At 40.6% G+C, this 15,881-nt stretch overlaps 1 protein-coding gene across 3 annotated transcripts in view; it reads left to right on the top strand.

Moving 5' to 3' along the window:
* Positions 1-15,881, top strand: part of SLIT3 (slit guidance ligand 3) — a 481,507-nt gene that overhangs the window by 410,297 nt on the left and 55,329 nt on the right. For all 3 annotated transcript variants that reach the window (XM_051631304.1, XM_051631303.1, XM_051631305.1), the window contains one exon: positions 13,101-13,198. In XM_051631304.1, the coding sequence (XP_051487264.1) occupies positions 13,101-13,198 (98 nt within the window). The remainder of the gene's footprint in view (positions 1-13,100; positions 13,199-15,881) is intronic.

Raw genomic sequence — 15,881 nt, 5'->3', positions numbered from 1 at the left:
GGATTTATTAACAAGCATAATCATTTTACTTCGAAAGCTTTGATAAACTCTTCAAGTGACTCAGTTGAAATATCTCATGGAGCATCCAGTTTTTCTCCCCTCTCACACACTTTGCCAGGTAACACTCAGTGTGTGAAGGCAAAAGATAAAACCACTTGTGAGCTGGTAAGCACCAAGCTGTCATCCAAGAAGGGCCAGGCCTGGCACTTAGTGCAGAGTTTAAAAATACTGACTGGATCACAGTGCAGGGAGAATTGGTGGAAATTTAATAAGCAAAAAGAACTGTGTGTTTTTACCACAGGTTTTTGAATAAAAATGAAATATGACAGGTCCAAATGCAAACCATATGAAAGGAGCACTCTATCTACCACACAGTTCTCCACGAGAGATTCATGCTAATTCAATAACAATACCTTGCTTCCTTCTCACCAGCCAACACCAAACAGCTCTATCCATCTGGAAGTTATTTCCTAGACCTTGATAAATTGCCCTAAATCTGCCCTCTCAGCATTTGTTTTTTCTTGTTTGATGTAGATTTTGAAAAAATTTCTGTGTGGAAGAGTGCATCAATGAAGTGGAAAACCCACCCTTTTTTCTTCATTCACATGAGCTGACAGCTTTATCATGTTCCCTGGATAGGGACAGACAGTTAGAGACCACTTTTTGGGGTTCCTATCCTCATGCCAGCCTTCAGAAAACAGTAGGTTAACTAGCAGAATGCCACCTAAGTTACCAGTTGCCAAACTGCTGCCTGATGGAATCAGGAACTTCCTACCAGTTAACCATAGTTGCAAAAACCTATAGTCTTATTTTTCACTCTCACGTTGATGATGACTCAATCTCTTATTTTTCATGATCACAACAATGTTTTTGCTATTGAATGTATACCTTATGGGGCTTTTAGAAACGTGTAGTGCTGCCAATAATGGGCTTGAGTAAACTTAAAAGTGAGGTAACTCGTGGCCCACCTGAGCTGAGAGAGCAGTGGGCCAAGCAGTTGTGTTTGATGAGGACAGAAATACAGATTGCTCACTTGGGAAAGGGGAAGGCTGTGTGCTGATGGCTGCCTTTGCTGCTGCCCTTTCTTTAAAATGGGTGATGAATGTGTTTGCTGTAGATAAGCCATGGCTGTAACAGTGCTTTTCTGATGGTTCACTGGAGACAAAGCCCCAGAGCCAGTGGAGATGGTGTGTGAGTGCCACCTATGGCAGCTGCCAGGCTGCACAGGCTTGCGCTCCAGGGTGCCACCAGTGCTGGCAGGAAATGTCTCTTAATGTGATTAAACTTGTGTTTTCATATTAAACACAGACATAGGTGTAATTATCCAGCTTTTTTTCTTCTCTTCTCCGTAGCATTGTTTGAAAGATTATTTGAATCGTATGTGTGGTTTAGAAAGTGAAGTGTGAATGCAAGTAGAGAAACGAAGCTTTCTGCTGCAGTAAATGCTGCTGGACACCTGCAGTGCAGGTGTGTGAGTGCAGCTGGTGGCTGGGACACAGGGAACAGCACCGTGCTGCTTCAGTGTCCTGCAGAGTGTGGGGCTTTCATGTGTCCCCATTGATTCTGTAGGATTGAGTCTATGAGTGTAGAATTCAAGACAATAATCAAACTTGCAACCAACAAACCATTGAGAAAGGATTTCTACCATTCATTGAATGATTGTAGTAAAAACTAAGGTGAGTGAAACACACTCAGCGTGTCTTGCCATTGCTGTACTCTGAAAATGCCCTTTTGGGGTTTTTTTTTGCTGTTTTTTATGTCTTTCATACTTTTTTATCCTTAAAACTGAGGTAACAAACAATTAAGGAGAATGATTTTCTTTCTTCCAAATAGAGTTATTTGCAGAACTGGGGAAAGAGAGTTTAAAATACATCTGTGTTTTATCTGAAAGAGTATTGCCAGGCTGGAATATAAAATGCAATACCTGCCAAGCACTGCCACAGACTCTTAATTGCCCAGATAAATGGGAACCTGAGTTGTTGGGATGCAGGACGTTTGTCAGTTCTGGGTTCTGCTGTTACCAAAAGCAGTCTGACATGGAAAATGAAGATAGGTGAAATCAGTGTAGCACATCTCCCACACTTCAAGCCACAGATGCTGATGCATGTTTGTAGTGGAGTTGCTTTGTATATTTTATCCAAATCTGTTCACCTTCCTGTTGAGTTCAGCCACTGTCCTGACTTTTCCAGCAGCACTGCAGTATCTTGAGGGTTCAAGCAACTTCACCAGTCATGCAGAATGACAGATACAATTGGAAAAATCCTGGGTAAAGCTCATGGGCTTTGGAGAGCCAGTATTCTTTGCAGCCAGGCTCTTGTGGTGGGAGGCATTATAGTGAAGCCAGAATGATACTTAGTGAGGAAGCTGGCTCCAAAGTTCTGCTAGGATTTTGGCTCTTTCTCCTCCCTGCCCCCTGTGCCAGGATCTCATCCCTGGAAGCAGGGTTAAAAATTGAGAATCTCAGGGCAGAGTGTCTGTGGGATATGCAGGATTTGTTTCTGTCTCATGTTGTACATGGATATAACTAATGTACTACTTGAGTGGATAGATGTGGCTGAGCAGAAGCTGTGACTGCTCAGCACAGGGCTAAAAAGCAGGGTATGTCAGTACAGACCCTGTGCCATTAGCACAAGCTCCCTGCTGCACTGACTGTCTCATCTCTCATGAAGGGGGCTCAGGTCTTTGCACTGTCTTGGGGCAGGGGCACCTGGAGTTTGCTGTTTGCTCTTTGCTGTGTAGATGTTCTTCTGCAGCCTGACATGAAGAATCTGTCAAGAGTGCTAGAAAATGGGTGTTTGAGGAATATTAAGCACAGAACTGACCTTAAAACATGGGTATGGTAGTGTTTGCTCATGTACAGATATTCTGGCCAGCTCTTACAGCTCAAGGCAGAGACAGTGCAAGTTTATTCCAATGGGCCAGTGCCTCAGTTATGCTGATTGGGTGGGGTTGTAGGATTGTAACCCAGTGCAGAGTTTGGTGCTGATGCATGCCAGCTGTGTGAGAGTCTGTGCCTAGTTTGTAGGCTAATGCTGTTTGGAAATGTATCTCCATGCTTTGTTTCTTTGGATCTATTAACATATGCATATTAAGTCCCCATATACATCATTCAGTACACAAATAAATCCCTGAGTTGGAATTGCCAAAGGAGGAGAAATTGGAAGGAACTTCTAAACCAGCCTGCCCTCAATCCACGTGAGCCAGGAGAGCAAATGTTCCTGCCTTCATATGTTACTCTACCTTGGCCTCTTTCCTCTCCCAGTGTCAGGGGGACAGGCAGAGGAATGTAAGCTCATTGCCAAGTTTTCATATGAAGAAATCAGTGCACCAAAATACTCTTTGTGTGAGGTGATTCGGCCTTGAACTTTGATTCTAATAAATTCTCCTGGAGCGTGTGTTAATGTGACCTGGGGTGTTTAATTTTTGTTTGCTTGTTTTAACCATACTTAAAATACTAATGAATGTTGAGGAAGCATTTTCCACTCTTAATAAAATAAAGCAGAAGACTTTAGGGATGAGAATTAAAGGGTGACCATGTAAAATGAGTAGACCTATATTTATGTATGGATTTTTAGGGCAAACACCAGAGTCAGCAGTAGGTGGTTACAATTTCATATTATGCTCCTAGGGTAGAAAATAAACCTGCAGAAATCACAATGTTTTTCTGTGTGTGCTTATTCCCTAAAACTTGCCACGCATCACTCAGACTTGTGTTTCTTTCTTTTTGCCTTTTCTGTTATAGTGGGTCTAAAGAAAGTAGAGATTTACATCTAGAAGAGCATAAAAATGAAAGGCTTAAGGAGGAATTACCACCACAGTTGCTGGCTGGAGGTCGTGAGGCACGCATACACCCACCACAGCCCTGTAAAAAACACAGTAATGTATTGTGGCATGTCCTAATGAGGGCTTTTAACAATAAAGCCAACTCTGAGGAAGTATTTCCATTTTTGTTAGGCCAACAAGAAAGCAGATGTTGAGCAGCTTCAGGCATTTGCTGTGTTTGTTCAGTGCTGCATCAGAAGCAGATGAGCATTTAAGGTGCACAGCAAACCAGTCCCACAGGTGGGCACCCTTGTGTTCACTCTTTTGCCAGTGTGGATCACTCCCCCCTGGCCCTTGCTTTGGTTTTACTACTGTTTTTCTGCTCCAGTTCTAAATGCCTTAAAAGACTCTGCTTCAAATCTTTCTTTTCCTAGGGTAAAGGAGAAGTTTTTATTGGCATTTAGTCTGAATTTCTGGCTTTTGTTCTTGTGTTTGCCTGGTTCTATTTCACTAAATAGTAATTTTTCTTCCTCTGTGGTTTGTCTGCCTTTCAGGTGATTGCTGGTTGCTATAACTCTGCTTAATCAAGTTCTGTATAACCAGCTCTTAATTTTCTACATACCACCATTTCTGCATAATTGAATCAGTTGAAGTAGTTGGTCACAGCTGAAAATCCTTATTGTTAGATTTTCTTGTGATTGTCTGTCATCTGTTATCCTTGAGGCTTTCTTGGCATTGACTGTACTTGATGAGGTGGCTTTTGGGTTTCTTTTGTTGTTCAAGAACATGAACAGAGATTGTCCTAGGAGGTTAATTGCCTTATTTTCCCCTTTCCTTTGGGGTTGATGGAATTGGTGAAGTTCCTGTAAGCAAGCTAAGCTGAAGAGAAAGCTTTCTTTATCATGTAAGAGTAAACTCTCTCCTGTTAATAGAAATTATGTGCTGCCAGACTAGCTTGAGCAATAGTAGATTGCTGTGTAGGGGGGTAAGTGCCCAAATGCTGCAGGAGAAGTTGCACCCAAGCTCTCTGCATTCTCTTCCTGACAATGTCAGGCCCCTGGTGCAGGGCAGACACCTGCCCCCTGGGGTCCCCTCCCTGCACTGCTGAATGCCTCTGAAATAAATGGGCTCTTGCTCATTGTCACAGTGGGCATGTTTGAGTTCTTTAGTAGTCTGAAAAATTCATTGGCATGTTTGATTCGGAAAGCAAGGCTGCCTGCCTGGATCACCTGTTGCAGTTCAACCCACTATCAGAATACAGTCTTGGTTTCTGCCTGAAAAGATTGCTGGAGATTATTCTGGCATTTCTGCTGATATAACTTGTATTTCAGTGTGAGACCTCTTACAAGTACAGAAGCATTCCAAACCAAAAGTCTGCATCCTTAACAGACAGGGCTACACCAGCAAAAGCTTCTTCAAATGGGCTGTGGCTCTTCCAGTGCCTGTAGCTCTATTTATTTCAGAAATCTAGTGAGTTCTTTGGAGAGGTTTTTTTAATCACACAAACCCTGCCTCCTGTTAGGTTTCACTGGGTTCCTGGATGTAATGTGTCCCTCCTCTGTCATGCAGGCTGTGTTCAATAGCTTAAGTCGTAGGCATAATATTTGCCTCAAGCAATAAGTTTAAAATACAACAATTTCATTTTCTCATTAATAGGAATTGTGTTTTCTATACAAATGTCCAGTCTCTAACTGTCTCTACAGTATTCACACTGAAAAAGAGGCACTGGCTTTTGATAGCCTCAGAGGGAAAGTTTTGTCACTGGAACATGCACTTTAAAATAAGTGTTTTGAAGGTACTGAAAACATTGTTCTCATTCATGAATACTAGTTGAATAAGAGACTGTATATAAAATATTCGGGATCCTTTCTACATCAAATATTTTGGGTTGGATTTTATGTACAGAAGCAACCATGGGCAAAATCAACTATTTTCAGTGTCTCTAATTTTCTTCTACATCTCCCAAGACCTTCCCACAGTAATCAGCATCAGCCAGTTGATGGAGTAACCTTGGAAGCTCTAGAGCACCTGCCCCATCCAGTTTGGCACCTCTGGACTCAGTTCAGAGATGTGCTGTGTGAACTGACTCTGTGACAGATTAGTGACATATCTTTTGTCATTGATTAAAAGCCCAAAAGACCGTTGAAACCCAAAGCACTTCTGTAAAGAGACATTTAGAAGGACAATCAGGATTTATCTCGTAATGAATATAATTGCAAAATAAACCTCAGTTGTCCACTGAGAATTAAGTTTCATACTCCTAGAAGAATAAACAGAGTTTTTAAAAAAAGAATATGATGAATCCTTGCACTTTGACTTTGACAGACATATTCTTGATTACTAGCTACAGAAGTAATGGAAGGTGTATTATACCCTGGAGGATCATAAATCTTTCTGATTTAAATAAAATGAGGCTTAAGAGAGCAGAGTTCTCCTAATTTGCTATAAATTGACAATTGTGATTTATTAACACGGACAAGGAAGTCACTAAGAAGTGCTGCTGTCATGCCCAATTATGGTTTAATCAGGTGCCAGATGAAGCTAGACTGGCATAGAAGATAACTATACATTGCTGGAGATGGGGGGGTATAAATAACTGTTATCTGTATTTTTACCTCAGACACTAACAATGAGAAAGTTTTCAGAGAGTTAAATCAGCCAAATGGTGGAGAACAGGGTAACAACAAAAACAATATCAATGTACCTTTTTTTCATAATCCAGCTTCTGTGCAAGTCGTGTTTCTCATCATGCTTGTGAGCAGCAGGAACTTGTTTTATTGTTGTGTCAGTGTAAGTAGAGGTGTATAATTACAATACTGAACTAAAAAAAGAATCTGGATAAATTCAAATTTATTTTAAAACTCTTATCAAACCTAGAAATGGATGAAATTAATTACTTTTTCACGTTAAATGAATTGGTTTGGAAGCAGCAGTCCTGAGACCGTACATATTTATGAGACAGATGAGACAGGTGACTGAAGAGAAATAGTTAATTCATCACCATAGTGAGTACCCTAACCTAGAAGTATCCAAGGAGTGAATGTCTGCAGCAAGGTCTGCATTCAAAAGGAGTCACAGCATTTTTGTGAACAACAGATGATCAAAATCTTTCAACTTCCACCTGGCAATCTAAAAGCACTCTGATCCAAAATTACTGCAGTATTATCCATGCCTTGCCAAATAATTTGTATATATGCCTAAGCAGATGGGTCTGACACACACCCTGCCAGCTCTTGTAGTTGTTTGACCTTGCCAAAGATCATCATCTACATCTTTTCCAGACTAAGGCTTAGCCATTATGTCCATGGCCACTAAGACCATAAACAAGGAAACAGTATCACATGGGCCTGCTGAAGAACTTCAGACTTGATCTAGATATCAATGTGTAAGCTGTCTACATATATCTGAATATCAGTGCAATCAATTAGGAAATAAGTTTCAAATGGGTAAAATAACAGTAGAGTAATTCCCAGTGCTGAATTTTTTAGCCCTTCCTACAAAATAATTTAAATTAGTTTTATAATTTAAAATTAGTTTTGTCCTTCACTCAGTTTGCAACACCTCTAATTAGTTGAGAGCTAAGTATTCCCTTCACAAAGCTGGGTAGCTGTTTGCAGTGATTGCTGAGGTTTCCATCAAGCCCTTCATGTTGCAGTTGGCACCAGATGAGATGCCAGCTTTCATAATTGGTTTTAAGATTTGCTTTACACATAAAACTTTTCCTTTTTTCTTTGCAATGAAGGCAAATTCTTGTTTCTCCTTTGTATTTATGGCTGCTAAAAGTATTTATTACCGGGCAACTGCTGAATACCTCATTCTTATTTTCTTTAGCTTTAGCCCTATGTAGCATTTGATAATTAAGTTGTTAATGAAATTTCACTAGTTCTTAGTTTAAAGTGTCTATCAGCTGTATTTATCTTCATCTAGTATTTTTACTAAAGTCATGAACGTTACCATCTGTTCTCTACACATACCATCTAAATAAAAAGTAGTAGGAACACACTGTATATTGTTAACAACTTGAATAAACTGTGGTATTTCTTTTGCATAGCTCATTTTTCCAGCATGCTTTAAAGCATTGTAGTCATTGAACCAGGTTGTAATAGCTGGAAGGAGATCTCCCTATTCACAAACCATTGAAGTGGGTTAGACTTCTGCCTGTCTGCAGATATCTTCCTCACTGGCTGGATCGTGTTTCTACTGCAGTCAGTAGTGACAGTTTTACACACCAGCAGGTTTCTACCTTGTTCCCATGGCAGGCTGCACGCTGCTGCTAGGAACAGGTCATGGGTCACATTAAAATGGACAGAGGTCAAATCTCTGCCATGAGACCTTGCATGAAGCTTTCAGTCTCCACAGACAATACTAATTTGTGAAAATCCATTAAAAAAAATAAGTCATTGCAATGGTTGAAACAGGATCAAAGCAAATGAGAGCTTTTGTATCATATTATCCCTTTTCCTTCCTGCTGAGGCCCTTACTAGTTTTTGCTACTTATTCTTGTGTGTTAGGGTAATCATGAGGTAATGTTTTCTGGCATTGGGTACTTGTAAAGGCTACACTTTGGCACAGCAGCACTGAGGAACAGCTTGTATGCACACTAATGCCCAGTACAGTTAATTACTGTTGAGTAGGAAATGAAGAACTGACACTTTCTAAGTATGGTGGATAGTTTCCCTGAAAGATGGAGCTGGAGCAGCCCAGATAGAATCTGGACCAGCTGAGGTCCTTCAGATTTAAAAAGGCAGCTGGACTCTGAATATATATGTCATCTGATTAGTTGCAGAAATTTTATGTTTCAACACCTAATCCTTTCCTCTCCTACAGAAGATGAGAGAAATTATACAGAATTGTTTTGGATCTGCTGCTTTTCTATCAGACTGGACAGAAATTCATTGCAGCTTAAAAAGGCTCTAGAAATAAAATATTGCACACAAAGGGACCTTCATGCTCTTTCTGTGAATTGCCGAGACAGTCATATCTTCTTGCCTGTCCTTGAAACAAAGTCTGTGCCTCTTTTTCTGATTCAGACTTCATTAAAAAGCTCTTTAGTCTTGAAGAAAATATACAATATTCTCCTTTGTAACAATAGTTATTTCCAGGGAATGTAATTCAAAGAGGTTTTTTCCCAACTCACAGATAAATTAATCTTAGTAATGCTTGACAGCAATTCCATTTTTCCAGTAAGAAGAGTCTTACTGTAGATTGAGACTAGAGAATTGCATTATTCATTTGAAAGATGTTTCTAGAATGTCTTTAGGTTCCTCTGGGTAATGACAGTCTTACACAGAAATAAAATGGCCTTGCTTTGCTGTAGATTTATTAGTGCCAGTATTTTTTGCAGCTTCTCTTCTTTCAGAATTCTTTGTTTTTCAGAGTCTTCTGTGTTAGAGAAACTGTATTTGTTTGGTGGGCTCTCAGTGTGCTATTGAGAAAGTCAACTCAACTTGGAGAAGATAATCCTCAGAGAAGGATTAAGTGTTGTTTGCCTATTTGTTACAATGAGTAAACTGAGTCAGAGAGACTCTAATTTTCCAAAAAGTCACATAGCAACTCAGTGTTGTAATTAAGTCTGATTCAGCAGCATGTCCTAATCAGTTTCCATGGTGCCTGAGGCCCAAGAAGCCAATCATTCAGCCATGTTCGGTACAGAAATGAGCTGAGTCTAAATCATGAGAAATTTCATGTACCAATGAGAGAGACAGAAAAGACTTTGCTCTCATTTTAACATTTATCTTTATTAAATTTTTATGACAACATTCAAAATAATCTGACTAATTAGAGTAGAAGTGATGGGACTGTCTTATGTGGTGCTCAACTATGACAAAAAGCTTTGAAAAAGCAGACACTGGTTTCTGCTTTGCTGCAAAGCATTTAATATTTTGGTGATAGGGGGATGAAGAGTTCACATGAAACAGAAGTAAATGATCTTCATGAAGTATCTATAAAATAGTCACGTCTTCAGGGAGACAGGGAAATATTTGTGATCTTAGAAATATAAAAAATGGCATCATCCAGCTTCACTAGGATAACGTGATAAATGCACAGGATTCCCAGCACAGATGGACAAAACCCGGGCAGTGTTGCAGAAGGGTGGCAGTGGATCAGTGCTAATGCTGCATGGCTCGCATCCCTCAAGGGCTGCAGACTGCATGGTGCCAAAATAAACCCTGCATGAGCTTCCCTCAGCTCTTTCTCAAGTCTTCCCTGAGACATCTGGGGGCTCAGGATTTCACATGGCGAAGGACAGGCTGTTTGGCAAATGTAGGATGGGTAAAGCAGAAACCCTGTCTGCCAGGTCTTGGGTGAGGTCTTTGCATGTGGCCTGTACTGCTGTGTTGGGGCAATAAACTCACAGAGAGGCAGGGGGCTGGCCAGGTCTTTCTGTTGTTCTCTGGAAATGTTTCACTTGTGATTCAACCAAGGCAAAGTATGTCCCCATTTTCTTGTATTTGCACAAATTTTAAAATGCAAAACTGCTTCTTTTCTTTCTGAGAGAGTGTTGGGGACAGAGCCTCAAGGAATACAGCTTTGTCTCCTGTTCCTGTAACAAAGCTCCTCTGTGGTGTTGGATCAAAGTATAATTACCATGGGTCTCAGTTCTTGTCACAGAATGATAGCAGGATGTCCTACCTGACAAAACACTGAAGATTTCAGTAGTATTTGGAGGACTGAAATGTGTGACATGTGAATGGGAGAGCCTAGCACCAGAGTGGACAGTCAGATCAAATAAACTCTGTAGAAAAATTCACATTTATAAAATGCCTTGGCTAGGTTTGATTGAAGCTGCACCAATGTCAAGATAAACACTCCTGAGACAAATTGCTATGATTATTTATGCAGTACTTGAACCAAAAATGGAGCTTGAGCTGCCACAGAACCAGCACTTGTCCTGCTGGCCTGTCACCTCTAGGCTGGACACTTTGATGGAAGAGAGCATACCAGTCAAGCTGAGCATGAACTTCTGATCAGTGTAGGATGTTAAAGAGAGGTGAGAAATTATGAACAAGGGTTAAAAGATGTGAACAGCCTCATTGTTCTTTGCTCAAGAAGTTTCCCAAACAGATCTACAGCCATAGACAAACTGATCAAATCCAGCTCGGTGCAGTTTTCCTGATAAATATGTTCTCTTGGAGTGATAAAATCACTTAGTCTTGGCTCAGGGAGCAGCTGGGTTCTTTTGAGAAAAAAAAAAAAAAAAAGGGTAGGGAATTTTTTCCTTGTTGAGAGCCAAATGAGAATTTCAGACAACTTTGCCATCAGAAATGCCATAATGGGGCCATAGGGCATTTACTGCAGCATTCTGTCTCTCATGGGAGCAGCAGCAAATCTTTCCTGTTTGTGGACACTACACAAACCTGGCCACCACTCCTCTCCAGTTTTCCCAGTGCCCACCATCATCCAACTAGGAATGTTGATGTCTAACTATTACTCTTCGTATCTGATTTGGATCTGTGGTACATTAATTAGTCTACTGGCTTTTATACTATCTGATTTGACAACCTCCTGTGGCAAAAACATCCCTGAAGCTCATACTTTGGAAGAAGTATTTTCTTTTATCTGTATTAAACTCATCCTCTAACATCGCTAAGTGTCCCTCTACTGCTGAGGGATTTAGTGTGGGACAAATTCTGTATTCATCACCTCCATGATTTTGTGAACCTCAATCACCTCAATCCCATCAATTTCCTCTTCTCCAGACTAAAAAGTCCTAGTCTTTATAGCATCTTCTTCTAAAATCCATCTCCCTGTTCATTTTGGTAGCATTTTTCTATGCCTTTTCTTACCCTGCTGAATTCATCCCGAGGCAAGCAAATAATTGTCAGCTATCAGCCAAGTATAGTGTTGGGCTTCTCAAAGTCCATTCTTAACTCTAATGTAATATTGCATCCTAAGTGAGAACAGCCCAGTGGCAAAGCTAGGTGGAAAAACAACAGCTGATGCTCGCATGTTTGATCTATGGTTGCAGCATTAAGATGCTTCATTTTGACAGCACAGCCATCATATAAAATGAGACTGTAGGAGCTATCGGAGTGTCCCCCACTCCATTACATCACACCAGGTATGTAAGGTCTGGAAAGGACTGGAAGCTGTTTCAAATTCAGTGGAGAAAGGAATCACTTCTGATGAGTGTTGTCAGCAAGGAAAGTTGGCAGGAGGGAAATGTCCAATACTAATACACAAAAGTTAGAGCTATTATGAACCAAGATCATGGTCTGCATCTGCCCTCTTTGTTTAGAAACTTACAAATAGATACAACATTGTTTTTTTCTTGAAGTACAAAGTAAATAATGGTTTTAAACAAAGGAAAAACAAACAAACAAAAACAACAAAAAACTAGGAACCCTCACTGAATTAATTTATCTCTGAGACATTTTTCTCATCTTGTTTGCAGTCATTTATTAGCTTTCCAGTAGATGAGCTGGCAGAGAGCCACTGTGACAGGGATCTCTGGTAGGAAGAGTAAAGGGATCACTTCAGCTTCTTGTGATTGCACAGATCCCTTGAGTTTTGAGGCTTTCAGGTGTCTATTCCATCCTACTGTGTGAGTAACTGAAAAGAAAGACCAAACTCCCTGATGCATTTACCAATTTTGCAAATAGCGTGTTCTAATCAGCAGAATAGAATGATCAGATAAATATGTCGCTGTCTTGAAGAGCCAATAAAAGTCAGTTGGCAACAGTGGAGGTTGTTCAAGCTGCTGAAGTTCAGTTGGAACTGATGTATATTTTAGGGCAATCTTTTAAAGGGGAAGTGGTTCAATGATGACATCTCAAACAGGATTCAGTGTGTTCTGTGCAGAAGTTCAAATAGCTCCCATGATAAAAATGAATGTTCCCCTGTAGGTTTTGACATCACGGGGCAATGAGAAGGGTGAGCTGTGACTGTGTGTGCCTGAGCACTCAGGCAGCAAGGCTGAAGTAGCACTGGCCCCATGTGGCCCAGTGCTGACTGCAAGGTGCCTTCTGCTTGCCTTTGGTCATGGTTAATTCTTTTTGTTGTAGCTAGCATTACAGATTAAAGTGTGTTAGAGTAACTATGAAACCAGCTGTTTCTTTTAAACAGCCAGACGAAAGAGTCAACTAAAATCTTGAAACTGAAAGGATACCAAGACAGGCACCAGTCCCATTGGTAAAAACACTTGCCCTGCCCACATTCTCACTGAAGTGATGTATGCATCTGACCATCAGTAAAGAACATTAGTTGATGTGATGGGTCTGAAGACCACAGATCTGCTGTAGATGGTGCCACATGTGGGGTGAGGGAGGGAGCAAGAGTCATTGATTCAGGTGACATTAGTCTGACTAACTGTGCTTCTTTTGAATTTTCCCAAATAGGGTCGAGACTGCAGCGTGCCCATTAATTCTTGCATCCAAAACCCATGTCAGAATGGAGGGACCTGCCACCTCACCGAGGCAAACAAAGATGGATTCAGGTAGTAAAGCAAAGTTCATTTAAGATGAAATTATAAAATTAAATGTGTTTCTACTTCACATTAATGAACTACAATGGCTACTTTATAAAAGCTGCTGTATGTGGCACTTCTATTTGCCACACAAAATAATTAATCTGGTTCCAGTGGTCTGATGTTTTTTTTCTTCTGAAACAGGCCTCCTTATTTTCTCATAATGGAGAGCTATAGGAATATTTTCACCATGAGGGCAGTAAGGTTGCTCAGGGAGGCTGTGAATGCCTCCCTGGTGGTGTTCAAGGCCACATTGGATGAGGCTTGTGCAGCCTGGTCTAGTGGGAGGTCCCTGCTCATAGCAGGGAGGTTGGTACCTGGTGATCTTTAAGGTCCCTTCCAACCTTCACCATTCCATGATTTGGAGCAGTCTCTCTGACCTGCATTATCTGTATGATATTTTTCCTCAGGGCATTTCCAACCCACATATACCCCTTTTTGTATTTGTAAAGTAAGTATGTGTTGCTTGACAACCAGATGAAAAATGTTTTTATACTGAAGAATCTTGTAGACAAAGAGACTTTAAAGAAACAATTAAAAAACATTGAGAGATTGCTACATCTGGAGCATTGTGCCTGCAAGAGAAAAACCATTACAGCTGGACATCAGGAATTTCAGTTTTCCCATATGAGAAAGATGTAGAATAAGTGGGAATAATCCAAGAGAAGCTCAGAAATTTTTATGAGGTAACTGGGAGATTTGTGCTGCTACAGGCACTGCTTTACAGCTAAGAAAATACAAGGTTGAGGCTTTGGCCACTAGTTGTCATTAGAAAGAAGACTTGCTGAAATTTCCATAGATTTGGTCCTCAGTATTTATGCTGAAAATATGTACAAAAGTACACCATGCTGTCCTTTCAGCTGCATGTGTGAAAGTGTCACTTCTAAATGCTTTTATACATCTCTGAGGCTGCTGCTTTGTCTTCTTCTGTACATAGGATTTTGGGTGCAGTGGGGGGTTAGCACCCCTCTCTTGCTCCTCTACCAATGGTAAGATGCCTTTGATGTTTCCAGAAAAGCATTATGGCTTCTTTTTGACTCCCCAAATCCCTCATGTGGGAATGAGGCACAGTAGAGCTTCCATTTTGCCTTGTGGGAGGGATGAATGGGGAAACAGAAAATGGAAAAAACGCCTCAAAGCTTCTCTCTGTCTCCATGCCTGCACAGCCACAAGAATTCCTCTGCTACAGAAACTGATCCAGCACGTGCTGGACAAGGAAGGACACTGATGATGTTACAGTGGAAAAGTTAAGGTTGATGGAGATGAAGGGACACCATCAGGCTCTGATACAAATAACAGCATGAGGCTCTCCAGCACAGGAGACCAGGAATAAAACACATGGCCGTGTCTCCAAGAAGGGCAGTTTAGAGCTCAGCACCTGTGACAAGGCCCTGAGCAGAGCAGAAGAGCACATCTCCCTCTGGGCAGAGATGAGCCTGTAGGGTCAGAAGCTGGTGCATGGTGGTGGGAGAGGATGAGGAGGCTCTGCAGATCACAGCACATGCAAGTGGTCATGCTGCTTGACAGAGCCTCTAGATCTTGGTGAAACCGCTACTCTGATCTGATACATCTCTCCTTGATTCAGATTGTAGCAGGCCCAGGAACAAGTAAAAGTTCAGGTTCAGTTTCTTCTGGAGAGAAATAAAGATCTGGTGGTCTTCATTTCAGGTTCCTTTCTGGTCACCTTCATGTAATACTGTTTAGATAACTTTTTCCAGCTTGTGCCAAAGCAAAATTGTACTGTATTAAAATGTCTGTTTTTTGTCACTCAGTACTCATTTTTCAAAAATCTAGCTGACACTTAAAATGTGCTAGTAAAGTATTTTGTAATATCCATAATTCTAGGATGAAAGGCTTCAGCTTATATTTTAGATCAGGTTTTTCTTTAGCATTTTTGGTTTGTTCTATGGTAGAAAAGAAAAAGTTTTGAATGACCTGAAATGAAAGCTACTTCTGAATTTTTCTCATTAAGAGTTTTACAATTTCAGAGTCTTTGCTTCAGTTCCAAATGAACGTTGGTTTTGAGCTGTTTTATAAAACTGCAGGGGTGGTTCTGTTGCTTAACATTTGAGGCTTTTTAGAGAAGGTTTCTGCTTTTATAGTTATTTATATAGGTTCAGTTGGTCTAATAAAAGGCACATAAAACCATATCTCATCAAAATCTTGCTCCATAAAATTGAATGTTCTATTGCTCTATTGAATTGCTCTGTTTTCTCTCCATGTTTTTAATTCAGTCAGTCCACAGCCCCAGCTGATCTGGAGGAGTGTGGAGATTTAGCATGTCATGGAGAAATGTGGTGTGGGGATGGAACAGTCAGGGATGGGAAACATAAAATCACATTTTGAGATTGAATTTGGTTGGTGGGTTTCGGTTTTTTGGTGGGAGAACTCCTCCAATGGATGGCAGCAGTCAGAGTTACGTGCATATAAATTGTGTTAATCATGATGGGAAAACGTTGCCTCAGATTATATGCTGTGAGGAAGTGGATGTCAAAATCATATTCATGAGAGGACTCCTTGGATTTTTCTGTTGTGTGGCCTGTAAAAGAAATTATATCTTCTGTATATTCTCTTCCCTAGGGAAATATATTCATACACAGGCTCTGCTGCCAAACTTGTCAAATCTTTACTCTTGTAAAAAGGAAACTTAAGC

This window comes from Apus apus, chromosome 13 (genome assembly GCF_020740795.1).
Source record: "Apus apus isolate bApuApu2 chromosome 13, bApuApu2.pri.cur, whole genome shotgun sequence".
In the NCBI taxonomy this organism is placed as follows: domain Eukaryota; kingdom Metazoa; phylum Chordata; class Aves; order Apodiformes; family Apodidae; genus Apus; species Apus apus.
This window is presented reverse-complemented; position numbering and strand designations above follow the sequence as displayed.